The following is a 21,068-nucleotide window of genomic DNA, read 5'->3' on the forward strand; positions in this document are numbered from 1 at the left end:
ATGATTTCAAGAACGATGGAAGCATGGCACGATCCACAACCCGAGAACATTTTGAAGATGTTGCAGAAGACAGCCAGAGGGATGAGGTATTCAGCTGCTGGGTACAGCCTGGCTCCACGCTCCTGTCTTTATGATGAGTGCTTTTATCAACTTTCAGCCCCATCAAACTTCGTCCCTGAGGGCCAAATAAAAGACTGACGAGTCTTTCCACTGTCTTTAGATGATATCAGCCCCTCAAGAAGTCATTATGTTATGAATCACACTGCTCACAAAATGCAATGGTTTGATCGGTATTTCTCGAATTTTATGACATATCTGCAATTAGGAGCTGCTCATGACATGCGTCCGGACAAGGAGGAACTAAGCTGTGATCCCTTCAAAGACGAAAATAAAATACAACCAGTCAACCCCAAAAAAGGAAGTACATCCCATCTTAGCAGACATCATCAAAATATTAATTTTCCTTTCCTTTGAGCTCATGACCACCCTCTCTGGTCTGGGAGCCGAAGCTGGCAACTCCTCAACTCATGGAGCGATGTGTCAATTCCTACTTCCATTTTTATGCTTGTCATAAAGTCCTTCTGAAAAAGTGGACAGCGCCATCATATAGTTCCAAATAAAAGCCAATATGAGAGGGGGGCTTGGGTTTAATGGGCCAATCTCTGGACTCCATCACCCAGAGTACATCTGGATCACATCTCCAGGCCTCTCTGAGCTCTGCGGCAATCTGCCGTGCTGCGATGGGCTTGAAGTGAAGAAATGTGGGCGCAACATGTTAGAGTCCACTGCATTTCAAGAATGCACCAAGGGGACCGAAAGAAGCTCCCAAGACTGCAAAGAACGTTATGGAAAAAGAACTGTGTGTACAAATTGTGTAGTGCTACATTAAGAGAAGAGGAGGGTAAAGGGATAGAAGATCAAATTGGTATAGGAGTGAAAAAACTCCAGACCGCATCATTTTGTCACAGATGAGGCATCCCAAGTGGAGAAGGAAGGAAGGAACCGCAGTACTGCAGTCCAAGATTGTCTCACTGGGACACAAATGCTCTAATATGCATGGAAAGAAAAAGAAAAGAAAGCAAAGGCCTGGGGTGGTGGTAGCTTAAATGGTCAGAGCTGCTAACCTTAAATGTACACCTTCAATCCCATATGGGCCTGAACTTTGATCCAGAAAGTTATTGAGAGCCAATTCCTGTCAGTCCAATTAGTGCATTTTGTCAAATTGGATGGAAGTTATGGCTAAATAAGAAGGCTGCATGTCGAAAGTTATTGTTTTATGGTCGAAATGGGATTCTTCAGATTTCATTTACGAGACTGATGGGTTGACATTACAGCGAATGATCAGATTTAATGGATGACCATTGCACAATTTAAGCAGCTGTAAAATCAAATAAATAGGGAAATTACTAAGAATGTGACTTTGGTATGTGGCCTGACACTATGATTACAGCTAAAGGGACATACAGATCCACATAATAATATAGGGGGGTAAATACATGACAAGAAAACATCGGCTCCGTTTCAAAACCTGGAGTGCTGCCTTAACAGTCTACTTTCTACATATGCAGCATCATAACAAAACTGGAACCTCAGAAGAGAATGATTTGGATACATACTGTAGGAAGCAACTCTGTTAACGGTCACACACACATCAAACAAATTCATGTGAAACAACACCAGACACTTTAGCATTACAACTGAGCTAACAATTTGATACTTCATCAAGCACAAAAAATTCTGTAAAATATATATTCTATTTAATATAGAAATATATTATACAATACACATTTCTATCCCCTCTGTCCACCATTTTGGATGCATTTGTTCCAATGCATTGGGCAACAACAAACTTTTTCTTCTGATTTCTTGCATCAAGATATCTACTCATTGTTTTAAGTATTCTACCTTGATTGCATTGTCCATAAAAAAAAAATAATAATTTGATGCTGCCTCAGAACTAGTCTTAAATTAGCCTTATTTTGCTGCTTGCGGTTCGGAACAACTTTTGCAGTGAGAGTGCATAAGATGCCTTAACATGATTTCAAGGTTAGGTAGTCCATTCACTAGGATCTGAAACAGAGCCATTATAATATAATTTCAGAAAGTGACAATATAGAAAAACAAGATCTCCAAATGCCTCACAGTTATGACACTGGGAATGTGGCCTGACAGTTCTAGATCTCAATTTATGTACACAGTAGGCTGGAAATTCAAGAATGTCTATATCTAAAGTTAAGCTCTGAAGATAACAGTATAATTTCAGTAAGTGAATGCATAGAAAAACAAGTCACATTCTTAATAACATCTCTCCAGCATCTCATTAATCATGGATCAGTTAAGCCTAGTCCAAGTCAAAAGTGACAGGGTATAGAAAATGATGGAATAATTATTAATTTGAGAATTCCAATTCAATGAGTCATCAAATTTCATGATCATCTAATAAGGATCTCACGGAAGATTTCTGGCTCTATGATTGTACTTCAATGACAAATGACAAATTATTGCCACAATACTCACACTTCACTCATCTTTATTCACAATCATTGTCCTGACAGCTTTATCATCAGATGGATAAATCTTGGCCTGGGGTTCGATCTGTGTATACACACGCTGGGTGATCTGATGAAACCCTAAACAATTTGAGGGAGGTGAGGTCAGAGGTTGTTCCAGCTTATGGGCCACCTCACTGACACCTAGGAGGAGACTGGATGAAGATGATGTACAGATTGTGGGAACAGTTATGGTCTTGTTATGCACAATAGTAAGAAATGTCAAAAAAACTGGAGATCAGAGGGCATAGTAGTAAAAGATCTGAACTGGTAACCGAAAGGTTGTGATTTTGACCCTGACAACCAGGAAATCTATGATTGTGTGGCTTTCAGAATTGAACTGTGAATGAGTTTGAACTGAATTTGAATAGAGGTGTGTCTTGTTTCAAAAGTTTAAAACCTTTGAAGTTTGAAAGTTTCTACTGTTAAGAGGAAAAAAATGTGGAAAAACAGACACCGACAGAATAAAAAACTATAGAATAATAGACAGAAGGACAGACGGAATGAAATACGTATAGATAGAAAACAAAATGTTAAAATTATAGATAAACTGAATGTGATTCACATGTATTTAATTCACTCAGACAGACAGAACTGAATAAGTGATAAACAGACATAGAAAAAAAATTCAAATTCATGCTAATGAACTGAAAAGGAGCCAATTCTTTGATTCTGAATTTAGCACAGCCCTGCCTTGAGCACGTGCCTGTACCAAGTGTACTTCAAGTCGCTTTGGATAAAAGCATCTGTTAAATGACTACTTGCATACTACAGTCGTGGCCAAAAGTTTTGAGAATTACATAAATATTGGAAATTGGAAAAGTTGCTGCTTAAGTTTTTATAATAGAAATTTGCATATACTCCAGAATGTTATGAAGAGTGATCAGATGAATTGCATAGTCCTTCTTTGCCATGAAAATTAACTTAATCCCAAAAAAACCTTTCCACTGCATTTCATTGCTGTCATTAAAGGACCTGCTGAGATCATTTCAGTAATCGTCTTGTTAACTCAGGTGAGAATGTTGACGAGCACAAGGCTGGAGATCATTATGTCAGGCTGATTGGGTTAGAATGGCAGACTTGACATGTTAAAAGGAAGGTGATGCTTGAAATCATTGTTCTTCCATTGTTAACCATGGTGACCTGCAAAGAAACGCGTGCAGCCATCATTGCGTTGCATAAAAATGGCTTCACAGGCAAGGATATTGTGGCTACTAAGTGCACCTAAATCAACAATTTATAGGATCATCAAGAACTTCAAGGAAAGAGGTTCAATTCTTGTAAAGAAGGCTTTAGGGCGTCCAAGAAAGTCCAGCAAGCGCCAGGATCGTCTCCTAAAGAGGATTCAGCTGTGGGATCGGAGTGAGGCGAAGACTTTTGGAAGATGGCCTGGTGTCAAGAAGGGCAGCAAAGAAGCCACTGAAACAAAGATCTAAAAGCAGTTTAGCAGCAAACTTTTTGAAAACTAATATTTGTAATTCTCAAAACTTTTGGCCACGACTGTAGAGCTCCAAAATGACAACCACAGACTACAAAGAAAATTCATGCAGTAAGTGCAGTTATGAAAACCTCTGGTATATCTTCCTAAACTGAAGGAGATTAATGGGCTTTCTAAACTGCAGCTAGGAGAAAACCCACTACACAAACTCAAGACTCTGCTACAACAGACAGACATATGAACGCCAGACCAACAGGCCATGAGAGAGATTGTGAAGACGATTTAAACCATATTTATCAAGCATAAGGCTAACACAATGTTAAACAATGACACCTTGGGACTGATTACAGCTCACATTGCTGTAAGTTTTAGTGTGTGTAGGTCACAGGGTAACAGTTGGAGTGGGGATAATATGATCTGATACAGGCCAGGCTCGTGCGGAGTTAATTACGAGGTCCACATAGGTCCTTCCATTCTCCTTCTCCTTATAACTCATATCTTAATGAGCTTTGGAGTCTGACGTCTGACTGGCTAGACCTTCATCTTCTCAGCGGCACCTGATTCATCTGCAAACACACATACATGGGGCCGTTTAAACAGCTGAGCAGTTTCAACCCCTGCTCAGCTGCTGCTAATGGCGGTGTACGTTCACAAACACACAGGCTGAGGGTCACGAAGAGTGTATCCTGATTGTTGTTTGACTTTCATAACAGCGCTGTCTCCAGGGAGTCTCTGTGACTGGCAGAGCGGAAGGTGGGCGGCCGAATGTACTGTCTTTGAACCCAGAAAAGGGTTTCTGCTTTGCTGAAAGATGGCCTATTGAGTTACATTCATGCAGCTGAAAATTGCAGAACATCTAGAGATGTAGGCATTAATATTGAACGCAACAAAACTGGACCCTTGGTCGGGGATGTCTGGGCTAGACATAACTGAAAATCAGAAATGTGCAAGACCTAATCGGAGCCAGCCGCAGTTAGAGATGTGGACATTTCTACTGCTGGAGGACTCAACAGATAAATCAGACACTATTTTGAATCTTTTTTAATCATTTTGTCTATGTAGAGTTGAGGATTAGCTAAGCGTCACTTAAAGTAGTGATGCTTTTTTTAATTTAAAGGGATAGTCCACATGGAAAAAAAAATGTAGTACCGTATTTTTCGGACTATAAGTCCTATAAGTGCCCTCTCGCGGCTGGAGACGGTAATGTTTTCTCTTGGTTCATGTCTCTTAGTTCATTTCTCTTGGTTCATGTCAAATTAATTTTAATAAATAAGTCGCACCTGACTATAAGTCGCAGGACCAACCAAACTATGAAAAAAAGTGTGACTTAGTATAGTCCGGAAAATACGGTAATCCAAAATATGGTTCCAAACGTGCATGATTTTTTTTTTTTTTTTTTTCGGAACACACAAGATATTGAAAACTGTCATAAAAGTTTTCAACAAAGCAAGGGTTATGAAAATGATGGCAGAAGATTTGTTTTAGGTTGAACTATATTACAGTAGTTTAACAGTAGTTCAAGTTGCTTACAAACTAGCTTTTAGTTGCATTTATTACAAAATGATGTGTAGTTTGATGCAAATGCCCCAAGTTAGATGCATTTAAATATTTAAATATAGATGAATTTAAATTGCATAATCAAAAACAATCATCTAAAAGTTTAAGAAGTCTGTTATGCTCACCGAAGCTGCATTTATTTATTATTTTTTATCAAAAATACAATAAAAACCGTAATATTGTGAAATATTATTAGAATTTAAATTTAATAATTTTTTTATGTAATTTATTCCTGTGATGCAAAGCTGAATTTCCACCAGTCATTACTCCAGTCTTTAGTGTCCCACAGTCCTTCAGGAATCATTCGAATGTGCTCATTTATTATTATTATTATTGTTAATAATAATAACAATAATTAACCACAAAGTTCCTGTAGCACAAAACAAATAGAACATTGTGCTAGCAATGCCAACATCATGGCTTTTTTTTTTGTTTTCAAGGAATGCATGAATTGAGAAAAACTGTACATCAAATGCACGGATAAAAGTATCTGCCAAACGCCATTGTTACAAATAAAAATTACAATACATGTTTAAAAAAATCAATCAGGTCATGCAGTAATTGTTTTTCCTGAGACACTTCTGAGTACATGTGCCAATCCCTAGCTCCAGCGTGATCAAGTCATCATACACCACGAGGGGAAGAGGTGGCACAATCCAGGATTATTCTTTTACCTCCCCTCTCTCTTACCTCTCCATCTTCTTCCTCCTCATTTATAAGCTGTTGAAATCAGCCATTAATTCTACATCAAAAGCGGAGAAAGGCATCTCGACCCCCGTCATTCAAATAGGGGGCCCATCTGATTATAACAATCCAATTTTATTGCGAGTTTCATTAAGGGGCTTTTTGCCATGTGCGGAATGCAGGAATGTGATACCTCTTTGGGCATGTGCACCACAGACATGTAATCAGCACACGCCAGCAGCCTCATTTCTTGAATCGCTCCTGCTTAGTTACAGCACCAAAACACAGAAAAACAATAATTTGAATGAGGTAGCCGGCCCTGTAATATCAGTGCCCACACATTCTGGCATTAAAATTCCAGCGTCTTTGGACCCAAAAGGCCAAGCCCGAAGAGTGTGCATCCTTCTCCATGGCAACCAAAAGATAGCATGCACACAAAAATTCAAATTACAAGCATCTTAACACACGATAGGGCAACATCACACCCTGAGGATGTAATTTAACATGAAATTATGAAGATAAGGGGGAAATAACTGCAGTCATGGCAGACCAGGCAAACATGGTGGTTTCAAGAATTGCGTAAGAATCCCATTAGATGATGAAATGTTACTCTAGCCGCTACAGTTATAGACATAGAACAGATATCAAAGGTAAAACTGTTTACAAACAGATTTGGAGGAACAGAATGAATCTTGGAAGTAGTAATGCGCTCAATATTCAATATTCTTCAAATAACCACAATACACCTGTAACTCAGGCTTCATAAAAATGTCATTAAAAATAAAAATAAATGAATGAATAAAAATCTCTCTACCATTAACAAAAGTATGGGAAAATGAGATGTAAATTCAGAATTCAGAGAAAAATAAGTCAGAATGGCTCAAAACAGCAAGAACATTGTGCTTAACTCAGAATTCTAAGTTTATATCTTCCAAGTCTGACTTTTTTTCTCAGAATTGTGAGATAAAAAGGTGACAATAATTTTCTGTAGCAGAACAGGGCTTCTGTATAAAAACGACAAAAAATAAAATAAAATAGAATTAAACCCTTTAAATATTACAAATAAAAAGCACATAAAATGTACATTAAAAATTAACTCTACTAACATCTCAAATCAGGAAGTTATGCAGCTTGGAAAAAAAATGTCAATTAGTAAAATACACAAAAACGCTCAAAAACTAACTTAAGACACCAGTGAGACCCTCTTTCGGGGATGTTATTTATCTCCCATGTTGCAGCAGACGTGATAATCTACTGAGAGGGAGGATGAGATAAAAAAAATAGATGAAAGAAAAGAAGAGCTTTAAAAGGAATGGATGAAAGGGAGGCGAGGTGGGCACATGAAAGTCAGAACCCCACGGCGTTTAAGTAGCGTTTAATCCAAAAAGGGCCTTAAACCACCACTGAACACACATAATGAACCAGACAGTCGGACAAATTACACACGCATAAACCGCAGGTGCAAAAAGATGCATAAATATTCCGTGTTAAGGGAAGAAAGTCTTTAGAACGTAATGCATAAGATAAATCAATTGGTTTGTTGTTGTTGCTTTTCTACTGTCAACTATTACGGTAATTAAAAAAAGTGATACAGAGCAATGAAAAATTAAATTAATCACTAAGCAATAAAACTTAAAGAATCTGAAAAAAAAAACATTCTTACTCTCTCTCCTTCTCTGAGAGTTTGTCAGTGATGGTGTCTTTGATGGAGGAGCGGGAACCCTTTTGGATGACTGGATACCTGAGTGGAATATGGAGGAAGCTGGATATCATCAGCACCAGATGTGCCGTGTAACCCAGAGCCACCGCAACAGTCCCATCATCTTTTGCTGCAGCAAACAGAGGAAAACACAGACAAAACGATCAAATAAGAGAATATTGCACACCAAATAAAACTCAAATAAGACATGGTGAATCTCGAAGAACATTCTGGGTCATATTTAACCACTCAAAATCAAAAAGGAAATAAATATTTTAAGAATGAAGATCTTTAGGATCACTGAACATCAGAGCCACTGAGGACGCAGTAGATTAGTTTTGATGGTAACGCGCCACCAAATACACAAAAAACAGAAGAGAGGGGTGGAGTGACATGACATGATGTGAACAAGGTAAAAAGGGTGCTTAAACATTGATGAATTTTAACCATAGTATGTTGCAGACATTTCATGCAGACCCTAAAGAGTCATAACTCCTTGAAGAAAATGGGCATCTGATGTCTGAGAACATTAAATAAATGTCACAATGCACAAAATATTAGTAATAAAACCTGTTCTTCATTTCAGTTGAAGTCAAGATTTGTACATTCTGATTTAAAGGATGAGTCACAACAACTGAAGTTCACTGACTCCAATCTGAGGTTATAAATCAGAGGCCATTTGTTAAGTTGATGGAAGCTGATAAAGGCCATTAATTTTGTTCAGTCTCCTTAGGGTTGAGTTATAGGGAGCCGCATAACAACCTTATACCATGAAAAACTTCAGTTCACTCCAGCGATGCCCTTTCCTGATGGGGTCAAAGGCATCACCAGAGGCTAAAAGCTACTCTAAAAAAAACAAGGATCGGCTAATGCTAGTGTTCAGTCTTTAAATGTGCATAATCACACTGCGACGTGTGCATTTCCTAAATAATTATATGCAATCTAAATCACTCTGATGGCCCCGTTTTTGTCTGAACTGCAACCTTTCGGGGCATTTCTGGTAAATTTAAACAAAAAGCCCAAATGCCAAGGAAAAAATATTTGGTTGCTAAGCAACTGGAAGGACAACTCTAACAAGTAGCCATAAAAACCAGACTTCTTGTGCTTTATCATAAACATGCATCCAAACTAAATTTCCCAGACATCTCTGCAGCACGCTCCACTGTACTCACTACGCTTCAGCTAACAGAAGGTTTCCATGCTAGAACAGTCACATATTTCCAAATGAAAACAACACGCTGTGGACACAGACCATATCACTTATGGAAAGCTGTGTGAGATATATTTTGTATAGTAAGTTGTACATGCATACCAGTTGTCATTTTGTGCTTTCAAAATGCATGAGAAAGTATGCCAAGCAATAGCTACATATGTGAAGGACTGCACAAGCATGTATGTGAATATGCGTGTCGCTGAGTGCCCAGTTCAACCTGGTTTCCATTAACCTCTCTGTTTTTTTGAAGTCATGCCTTCCCTGCCTGAAAAAAGCCAAACCTGATTCCCTGCGACACATACAGTGCTGCCTAAAGGACACATGGGAAATGAGATGAATAACTCTCCCCACAGCCAGCACAATAAAGGACATCACTTGTACCCATCAAACACAATTCATTTTCCTTATTAAAAACCCCAAAAGCCTAACTATAGGGAACTGGGAGAAGAATGCCCTAATAAAACCCTTTTCTCTTATATAATGTGAGAAGTCAGAAGGTCTGACCACGGTTATTTCTTTGTGAATAACTGACTAGAGTGATCTCACTCATAACCACAAGTTGAAGGGTTCCATGGACACAGGGCTTCACTGATCAGAACAGAGGAGGATGATTGATTGATGGCCTGAAGCCTGTGATCCACAGCCAGACTAAAGAAGTGAAGTGAAGCAGAACTGACTGGGGATTCAAGAGCTCCTCTCCAGATGAGTTTAGACTTGCTGTATCTGATTCTGATCTGATTTAATCCTAAGATTGACAGTACTAAAAAGAAAACACTGGTTTAGGTCCCTCCTTCTGCTTAGTATGCTTGGAAAGATTCACTCTATATTAGAGAACAGAAAATGAGGACTCATTGTGGACTGACTTGAGAGAAAGCAAACACTTCTTGGCATGACTGTCGGCCTACCCTATAACCTGAAAATGGCAAAATAATGCTCAATTCATTGGTTAGGGAATAAATCGGTCTGTCGAATGTTCATCAAGTATATTTAATTGCCGAACTCCAAACTTACCTTGAAAGTCTTCTGAATTGGGCAGTTTGACACCACAAATCACATAATCATTCTGATTGTTCTGCAAGGAAAACAACAGAAAAGCAGTCGTGAGCACAGCAGGAGCAGCCGATTAATCAAATCCTGTATACAGCAGCTGAAAAAGCTTGGCAGAGGATAGTTTGGTCTGAATGTGGTTTTCTGCTCATTTTCACTGGCTTTACTCTGTAAACTGATTTGACTGGCAGCGGGACTCTGTGGGCACCAGTCAATGTACGCACTGAACAGTAGTTCTAGGTCATACTGAGATGGTGGGAAACCCAAACTTGTTAACAGCCAGTAACACCAGAGTCTGCAAAGACCCAGACCTCTAACATTCCCAACATGCCACATGCTCCAGCCATCAGCACAAAACAAAAAAGACAGGAAGCTCTATTATGATTGTTTTTGCTGAGTGTGTTTAAACGGGTTGTTGTTTGTGTGTGGAGTTAAACACTCACCACATCAATGGGATAAATGTAGGACAGCTCTGATATAAGCTGACGACAGCGGAAGGTGAGCTGGGCGTTGGATTTTAGAAACAGCTCTCTGTTGAAGAACAAACACAGAAAAACGTCAATATATATATTGAAATTAAGTGTTTTATATATATATATACACATCGTTAAAAATAAAATATATATTTATTTCCATATAAATATTGTTTAATAATTATTATTATTGCAATAAATTAATAAAAATTACAACAATCAAATAATTTAGAAACAATAATTATAATAAAATAATAATAATAAAAGTTATGATAGTAAAAACTGTTGTTAATAATAATAATAAAAATTCTAAAAAATATATATATCATTATTATTATTACGGTACTATATAAAATTTAAACAAATGACTTGTGTAAATATACTACTCTAGGAAACCTGTGTTCGTGCATCCACTAAAAACAAACATGGGAACAAAAAACTGACTTTTGACATATTTTAAGTACGCTTTTAGTGTCCAAAACTGTCTAAATGTTTTTTGGAGCTACTGTATAACCAGCCAAAGTCAGCTGGAAGACAGGAAATAAAGGAGTCCAAATGACACGGAGACGAAAGAGAAAAAGAACAACAGGAAAAAGAAGTATTAATTGCAATGTTTATACTGGCTTTAGGAAGTTCACTTTGCCAATGATGCTCTGAATCATCTCTCTAGTAATGGTAAGAACTACTAAATTATCATAACTGCCAAATTACAATGAACTTCCTCCACTCTGACCCCATCCTCCAGTGGTACAACCAACCCTAATCAGAACACATTTGTCAAGTAGGGGACACACCATTACCTCAAGACCACCTAGGGGTGGTGTTAGCGCAGTGGATAAGACGCATGCCTGTGGTGTGGGAGACCCGGGTTCGAATCCACTGTGAACCGCCAGTGTGTCCCTGAGCAAGACACTTAACCCCTAGTTGCTCCAGAGGCGTGCGACCTCTGACATATATAGCAATTGTAAGTCGCTTTGGATAAAAGCGTCAGCTAAATGAATAAATGTAAATGTAAATGTAAGACGGAGTGGGGGGCAGGGGGACGGGCACAGCTAAAACCAAGACCTGACTTGGTGAGGTGCAATAGGTTGAAAAAATGTTTACTTTCCATGTTCAGTATTCAGCTACTGGGTCTGTGACTTTAGGAGAAAGATGATGAGTAATGATTCAGGATAATGTGGTATTCATTTACAGCCATGAAAAAGAGACAGGAAGGAAATAATGATGAGGTATGAAGGATGTACCTTCGTAACTGGACAATAGCTTACATGTGGGTCCAGCAGGCCTGCTCTACACCACCCAAAATCCAGTCAAAACATTTCTATCCAACCACTTTTAAACTGTGAATATAACTTGATCTGTCTTTACTGGAAGTGGGTCGTGGATTTGCAAAAAACTGTCCGAACTTGTATGGCTGTAGTGGCAGTACTTTAAGTTGTAATAATATTTCACAATATTACAGTTTTTTCTGTATTTTTGATCAAATAAATTCAGGCTTGATGAGCAGAAGAAACTTCTTTCAAAAACATTAACAATAGTAATGTTTCCAAACTTTTGGTCTGTACTGTATATATATATAAAACAATAAGTTATACTTTTATTCAGCAAGGGTTCATCAAACTGAATTGAAGTAAAGACATTTAAGACATTTATAAATTTACAACAAAAATGTTACAATAGAAAATTATTATTTTTAATTGTATTAATATTTCTACCGTATTTGTGAGTAAACGAATGCTGCCATGTGTATAAATAAATAGAACACATACATTTACATAAGAAATATATAATTAAATATAATAAATATTATATTTGTAAAATATACAATGTATTAAAAAAATATGTCATCATATAATGAAAATCAGTAGTTGGCAGAGCGATAAGTCAAAGTGAGTGTTTTGACACATGAGCCTTGGTGTTTATGCGGATGATGCTAGTTCAACACTGGATTATATAATTTACTGATCCCATTCCCCTATTCTGACTGTTGATGTCTACTAAAAAACATATATAATAACAATGTTTATTCCAACAATACCCAAGGCCTGACATCTGTGCTTCAAACAAGAGTTTGAGGAACACCACCAGACATACAAAAGCATTATTTCAGAGGTCAACCCACTGTGTGTGACCCTTTGGGTCATGTCAAACCCATCAGCACTGGTACAACATACTCTGCTTATTGTCACACGACGCAATTCGAGTGGGTGGGAAAACACAAATATATCCTGCATGCCCTCAGTCTGTTTGAGTTGACCACCTAATCTCCCAAAGCGCCCCCAAAAAACGTCTGAACGAAGGAGTACCCCATTCTGCGGCCCATCATGGTAATGTCTGACAGATGTGAGACCACTGGACTGGAGGGTAGAGAATGAGGGATGAAAAAGAGAAAAGAGAGGGACGGATAATTGCAGGTTGCAAATCTCTCACCTTTTGGCAGTGCATTCCTTCTGTAACTCCGTCAAAGACTTGCGCTCAGACTCCAGACCCTGATGCTTGGTAGACGACGCCTCCCCTGAGGAGAAGAACACAGACAGGTGGAGAGAATAAAAGAGAGAGAAAAGACAGGAACAGGTAGTCTCATGTGTGTTTGTACAGGTGGGTAAGTATGTCTCATTTTGATGGCAGTCTATTTAATTGTACCATCATAAAACATAGCCTTTCATCATTCTAAAAACATTTCCTCTACAGGCAACATAAAACTAATTGAGATTCAAAAAATGCTTGTACTTTTTTTTTTTTACATAAATATAACTCCTCAGCATTATAATAAAAAGATGAGACCATATAATTAAAACACTGGATAACGATTCCCAGAAGCAGGATAAGACGTGATTAGAATACAAAAAGTCTTGTTTGTGAAATTCCAGTATATTATATAGTTTCTAAACTGTTATTGTTCTTTAGTACATTTATGGATGTTTACTCAACTATGAGCTTTGGCCCCGTGAACCTTTAACATATTACAATTAAAATATTCTGTTCACAAGTAATATTTAACTTAATTTTCATAAATGGCACACTAAATTTTGTTCAAACATTATTGGTGCAAAATCGTTGTTTGTGTTGGAAACAATGCCACAAATAATGTGCTTAAAAATGGGTAAAAATCATATTACACACATTGGGCCTCATTCATGAAACAGGGCAGAACATGATTTTGTGTAAATCATTCGGAAAGTCGCCCTGATGTTAATTTCGGATTCATGAAAAATGTTTGTATTTTGAAAATGTTAGTTGGTACGAAAGAAATGTACACCTGCTCCCTACCACATGTAAATGGTAAATGGCTTAAAACATTCAAACGTTCTGTATTCTTTTAGACAAACTGATGACACTGCATTTTTATGCACTACGTATTATAATATTTAAAAAGTAAATTTTCCCTGTCTTTTTTAGTTTTTCACTCTTTAACTTTTTGTAAAACGCAGAGCTGGTCACGGTCCCTTTTACACAACCATCCAATTACAGTGGAGGAGGGGCGGGACAAACACTTTAAATCTGACCTTTAATAATAATTTTTGAATCTGGAGGAGAGTTTTCGGGAGGGTCCGTTTTACACGTAAATTACTCAAAATGTACTTTAATATTTACGAATGTTTCATGAATGAGGCCCATTGAAATTATTATGTTCATTTCATTGTTTAGATTTTCAGATTGATTAATGTTAAATCTTATTTTAGGATTGAATACCTGGGTCTGGAAAAAATGTATAATAACAATGAAACTAATTCTAAACATGAAACGCATACGATAAGTAGAAAATTTAAATGAAGGCATTGAAAACATTCAATGGAAACAGAACAGCAAATCTCCATCTGATCTGCTGAAAAGCGATACATGGTGATCAAAGACAATTTTCCAACCTAGCCTGCATGGCCACACTACCCCCATGTCATCAAAGCATCAACCAGGAGCGTGCATGCGCGTGTGTGTGTGTGAGTTGCAGTGGAATGCATGTGTCAGCCCCACTTCTATGCAATACACTTGTGGTCGATTATTTCAGAAATAATATCCACAGAAGAGGGAAAATAGAGTAAGAAAAAGAAAGCAAGAGAGATTAATGAGTGAGAAATGAAGAGAGGTGGAGGTTTTAAATTCTTTCTACTGACAGATCAAAAGGAGGATAGGCTGAAATTGTGGTGTGCCTCAGGTCTCTGTCTTAGGACCAATATATATACAGTATTGGCCAGAGAAGAAATGGCCCCCCCGACTGAGCCTGATTTCTCCCAAGGTATTTTCTCCATTTCTTTTTCTGATGGAGTTTTGGTTCCTTGCCACTGTTGCTTTTGGCTTGCTTAGTTGGGGACGCTTGACTGATTGCACAGACAGTAATGTAAGAGAGCCGAACTGGATGATGACATCACTGAATCATTAATGAACTGACTTTATCTGGAAAAAGGACTCTTTGTTTTTGTCCTCCTGCATTATTTACAAACTATTTTCCTGTTTGACACTGTAAAGCTGCTTTGACACAATCTGTATTGTATAAAGTGCTATAGAAACAAAGGTGACTTGACTTGACATACAGTATATATACACACACAAATACATATATCAATATATGTGGTCAGGATTGCATGAAGATTCTACAAAATAAATAAAAAATTAAAGGAAGAAAGTCAAACTGGTTCGGAATATCAAGAGAGAGAGTAAACAATGACAATTTTCATTTTTGGGTGAACAATTCCTTTAAAGAGTTGATTATTTTTTGTTCTTTGCCACTTCACTTACATGAAATAAGAAGATGAGGGAAGATGAGAGTAGAAAGAGAGAAAATCAAAGCAGACTGTCTGGTTTTAAAGAAAAAGGGGCAAAATTGCTTTGTTCTGACCCGCACTTGTAAAACAGAGAGCGTCTGCTTTATAATATGCCTCACATTCTCTTCTCTTTTACTGCTCTGTGGGATCCCTCTATCCTAAAGCAAAGCTTGGCGGGACATCCTGGACCCTGGTGCTGTCTTTCTGAAGACATGGGAGGTGCGAACCAGGGAAATTGGAAGAGAGATCATTGTCGCTGGAGCAAAGCGGTCCCATATGCAAAGCCTTGAACCTCTCATTAGGACTAGACAGCAGGAAAAAGAAAAAGGGCCAGAGGCAGAGAAAAAGACTTAAAGGTCTAAACGCTTTTGTTCTCTACTTGTTGTACTTTAAACGATCCCCTATGACAAACTCTGCTTTAGTAATATTGCCTCTCTCAGCCATCAGAGTTGTCAGCACCAGGTTAAGGCCTCATCTTCACCGCCCACAACTTTCCTAAAGACTACTGGGAAACTACTCTGGAGAAAAAACAGCAGAGGTTAAAGGGATTGTTCACCCAATAATATAAATTCTGTCATCATTTACTCACCCTCAATCTTATTTCGGCTATGAAGCACAAAAAGATATTTTCAAGAAAGTTTCAGCTGTTTTTATCCATACAAACAAGTTAATGATGACCAAAACAACACTGGACAACATAGACTTTCATTGTATGAACAAAAAAGACCAGTGAGACTGGTGAGTTAATTCATATTACAAATATTTTCTTTTATGTTCCACAGAAACAACTGATCTCGAAAAATACAGATGGAAATATACAATGACAAAGCTTTGTTTTTTTTTTTCTCCCCAACAAGATGAAAAAATGCATGAAAGCTAAACCACAGGAAATTGAAAATTGTTTTTTCTGAAAAAGGACTAGTCAAGGTATGTCCCCTTTCGCTGTACTAATATATTTTTTTTAATTCTTAACATTTTCCTCTTCGTTTGTGGAGTGCTTCCGCATCTGACGTTTACAGGCCCTCGGTCCTGAGTGCAACTGCAGATCAAAACGACGTCAAATCGCTTTTACGGCCATAATTTACAACATGTGCACGGACGTGACGAGAAATTAGAGTGAAGGAAACGGTGACAGGAGGCTTGACCCTGCAAAGCTTTATTCTGTGCTTCAATGGAAACGAGGAAGCGTTCAGCGACCAGAACCGGCAGGGGAGTGCGAGAGCGCATGACTGCAGCTTTGTACATTAAACAGAGATGAGACGTGGTTACACTTAAGTCATTTTGTGCAATTTCTGGCAATCTCCCTTTGTAAGTGGGATAAACTACGGTAGTTTTGAAAGGAGGCTTTCATGCTGTTTCTCAGAGTACTGTGGCCCGGTTAGTATCACAGCAAATAAGTGGTGACTGACAATAGCTTAAAGGACCATTAGTGTTTAAATGAAATTTGGGTGTGGGGGATTTGTTAGCAAGAATGGGAAAGGAAGGCTTCAACTGAAAGGAACATGACAGGAAAGAAAAAAAATAGAACCTCTTGTTTCTCTCATATCGCTCCCTGAAGAGAGTGTTTTTCTCCCTGTTCTTTACTAATGATAACCCACTGAATATCTCATACTAAGGAGATGTAAGCAAAGCAGGGAAAGGGAAGCAAAAATATTCAATATTTAATTTTTAATGCAATATAAAGGCCATCCAATCTTTGCAAGCAACCTTTTGGATAACCAAATTGATGCATTAATATTAAATGCTTTTGGTAGTTACCGCAGTGCCATATAGTTTCAGTGATGACTATTACACTATTTTTGGTAACTGAATTTAAACTGAAAAAAATATATTATAATAATAACAAAACTTAAAACCTAAAATACTTAAGTGGAAAAAAATGGCAACTGACTGATGTAAGTTGAAGTACTAAAATTGATTAAATTGAAAGAAAAAATTAAATATAAAAATAAAAATGTTGCAACATTTCTCATATTTATTTAGGTTTAAATTGACATACATAATTAACTAAAACAAAAAATGAAATAAAAATAAATAATTAAAACAACTAGACATATATTAAAAAAAAAACTACTAAATGACAAAAATACTGTGAAATTACTAAAACTAAATAAAATGAAAATGAAAGTGGAAAATATTAAAGTAAAAATGAATTCAAAATATTAAAACTATAATAGTATCTTAACAATACTAAATTAACACTGTCTAAAATGAAATGTGAATAAATTCAAGCTAAATAGATTTTTTTTTAACTAAATCTAAAAAAAAATGACAAGCAAAGGATATTATAAAACTTAAAAAATAAAATTTAAATAAATAATACTAAAATAAACATGGTAGAGTGCAGGATTTTTGCATTTTAAATTATCCACTGACTTCCTTACAAATTTGGTAATGCCAAAGGAAAGAAAGAAAGAAAGAAAGAAAGGAAAAAGAAAAAGAGAAAGAGAAAGAGAAAGAGAAAGAAAGTAAATAAATCAAAGAATAAATGAAGCAGGGGTCAAGCGGTGTGCCTCTTACTCCAGTTCAAGTAACTTTTTTTTTTCTTCAGCACTTAAAAATTCTTTTCCTAAGTGTGAATATGAATGGGCCGCTCCCTTCAGCTCCAGTCAGGACAGGCTCTTCTCGGCAGAGGCTGTTGGGTAGACTTCATCCATCTAGAACAGACCTTTCCCTGAACCCCAAATCTGTTGTTTGTTTCTACACACTAGGAGATCGGGATTACAATGCATTGTGGGATGGCAAGTACCAGGCCACTCAATCATTATAGTTGTGCAAGCGTGCGTATATGTATTCTTTATGAACCCACAGTATGCAGCCCAACCCTCTAGTCAAACACCAGCCACCACATCAATCAAACTCACCTCTTCGCACCTCCCACCCATGCTCAACAGTTGGCAAATAAAAAGAGCAGGATTCAGAAATCAAACATGAATGGCAGGACACTGTGATGAATGGGGCGGGAAGGAACTTAAGCTTTGGATAAACTCAGAATTTTCAGTGTCCGGCCGCACAGTTTGAATCTTTGATGGAAGCAGTGTAGAGTAACATAAAAGAAAAATAATAAGACCACTAAATCACAACAAACACGGGTGGTGGTGGTCTGGACGGGCCAAAACTCCAGAAGTGCCATTTTGCTACAAGAGGATTTATCATTGGAGAAACTGACGAAATATGACTAACAACATGGGTTAACTAGGCATAATCAAAAAATTAGCTCAAATTAGTCATGACAGGCAATGTGTATGCCATTGGATTGGACAGTATGACACAAATTAAAATCTCTGAAAGAGAATACAAAGTTCCCCTGAAAATGGAATATCCTAATTCCTTCTTAAAGAAATGCAATGGGAAGCCAGATTCCCAACATGAAGACTCAAACACCAGAATTCCAACAGGATGATGTCATTTGAACACTGCGAACACAGTGATTAATTGTAAACAATCCCGTTTATGCAAATCATTGAGTCTAAATTCCTGAATGACGTTATTACAAGATGATAAAATCATTTTGGCAAACGTTTGCTACGACAGGTGTGTAAAACATGGTAAATGATATTTACTGCTAATCGCTCACCTGCTAAACAAATGTTTACAATGCCTTTTGTGCTTTTATACTTCATTGAGAATTTTTTATTTTTTTTGGTTGGTTGGTTAGATACAGATATCAAGCTGAATGATATCATAAATGATTGAACACATCACTAAACATTAAATAAGTTCTGAACGGCTTCAATTCTGTTACTTCCTGCAACCTTTTCAGTTTAAGTGGGAACAGGAGAAATATTTGATGTCGGCCTCTACTTGAAGGCTGGTTAGATGTAAAACAACTGCCTTGCTCAATTCAAGGCATGGAAATACATTTACATGAGAAAGTGGACAGCCAGCGTTTTAGATCTGGAAATAAATTTTAGGAGACGGAACTCTATACGGTCCTCTAAAATACTGGAACACACGTGAAGTTACATCAGTGAAAAATAAGATGAAGAGTTTCACCACACATTCAGTCTGACACATAGTTTTGGAAGAGAACGCTGCCAGACTGCACGTGTGTGGGGATTTGAACCACTGGTGTATAACAGTACAGAGGAAGACAGAAGAAGAAGAAAAGTGGGACAGATCTCTCATCAATTAGATGGTTTTGTGAATTTGGTTACCTTTCTTTACAAGCTGCGTTCTCTCTTTCTGCATCATGTCCATTTCTCTCGTCAGTGCCTTCCTCTGTCTCTCCAACTCGCACCTCAGAATCCCGATACGTAGCTGCATACACTCCCTCTCTTTCTTCTGAGGAAAGAAACAGAATTAAAGTGGATCATTTGTGGGCGAAACCTTCCTCTTTTCCATTCTAACCTATTCCATTCCAATACCTACTGCACAGGGTTGCTTAATTATTAAGAAAAGGACATTTATCAACAGATCAGACATGTTAATGCTTAAAGGTAAATTTCACAGGAATGACAAGCTGATTATCTGAATCAGGTGTGTTAACAAGGGGAGACATGCAAAATATGCAGAGTTGGGGGGCGCGAGGACTGGAATTGAGAACCGCTGGTTTAATATATATTAAAGAAATATAATATAGATTTTTGCCCTACCCTGTAAAACACTTAGGAAAGAAAGCACATGCAACGTTAATGTAATAAAAATGCAAGGGTTGATTTTTTTTTAAGCAGATTCCAGCAGACATCAGTGCCAGATCTTCCCTCAGCTTCTCTAGCACCCAGCACAGATGAGTCCACAGCAGATCTATCTAATCTACATCTAGAGCCCTGCGGCTTTCAGGACTGTTAGTGAGCCAAGTGCACTAATGAGGACCAGTGATCTGACGAGGGTGAAAGTGGGATCAAGTGCAGATTGCAGATAGGAGAAGAAAGAGAGAGCGAGAGGAGAGATAACACGAAGGGAAAATTGGTGATTGGTGGTGGTGATCCCTATCATAAACTTGAACTGCAGAGTTTAATTCAGAGCAGGATGGAGGAGCACTTAAAAAAAAAAGTTTGATCCTGGAACTCAAACATGCAACTCCAGAAACTTACAGCAAGAGCATTAATTTGATGTCTCTTTCTATAAAGACATGATACCACACACCACAGGGTGTTGGGGAAATGGAGTGGAAATGAAGGAAATGAAATCTCCAGGATCTTGTATTTTTGCACTTGGCAGCTGAGGAAGTGTCAATCAAAGAGACTGCGATAGAGAAGATAGCACCTTTATCTTCAGATAGCTCGAACCCTTATACAGCAGGAAAAGACCTAGATCTTGCGTGTTTTACGATCAACGCCACTGGCACGACAAACATATGACTTTTCACACATAGTTAAATATTTCAAAAATGAACACATGCAGGCTACAAGATTTTTACAGAAAAAAAAGTAGAGATTAATACACAAATTGATACTGATGAGGTAAAAATCTTTTTCATGATATGGTTGATATTTAAATGTTATGCTACTTTGTGTAAAAATTAAATTAAAATTAAAAAAAAGATTTAAATGTTAAAATGTGGAAAAAATATCAATTTAGGGATCACAACATTATTACTAAAAGCATGAAAGTTGTTCATTGTGAAATCTTTTTTATTTTTGAAAAAGATTACATTTAATGCTTATTCAGTTATTCAATTTTTAAAGATAAAAAGAAAGTAAAAG

General features: G+C 37.4%; 1 protein-coding gene across 3 annotated transcripts in view; it reads right to left on the bottom strand.

The window, feature by feature from the left end:
- Nucleotides 1-21,068, bottom strand: part of LOC132132579 (UV radiation resistance-associated gene protein-like) — a 97,099-nt gene that overhangs the window by 52,796 nt on the left and 23,235 nt on the right. For all 3 annotated transcript variants that reach the window (XM_059545008.1, XM_059545007.1, XM_059545006.1), the window contains exons 8-12: nucleotides 19,578-19,704; nucleotides 13,091-13,175; nucleotides 10,631-10,718; nucleotides 10,152-10,212; nucleotides 7,892-8,057 (exon numbers count right to left, since the gene is read on the bottom strand). In XM_059545008.1, the coding sequence (XP_059400991.1) occupies nucleotides 7,892-8,057; nucleotides 10,152-10,212; nucleotides 10,631-10,718; nucleotides 13,091-13,175; nucleotides 19,578-19,704 (527 nt within the window). The remainder of the gene's footprint in view (nucleotides 1-7,891; nucleotides 8,058-10,151; nucleotides 10,213-10,630; nucleotides 10,719-13,090; nucleotides 13,176-19,577; nucleotides 19,705-21,068) is intronic.

Source organism: Carassius carassius, chromosome 49, assembly GCF_963082965.1.
Source record: "Carassius carassius chromosome 49, fCarCar2.1, whole genome shotgun sequence".
NCBI lineage: Eukaryota > Metazoa > Chordata > Actinopteri > Cypriniformes > Cyprinidae > Carassius > Carassius carassius.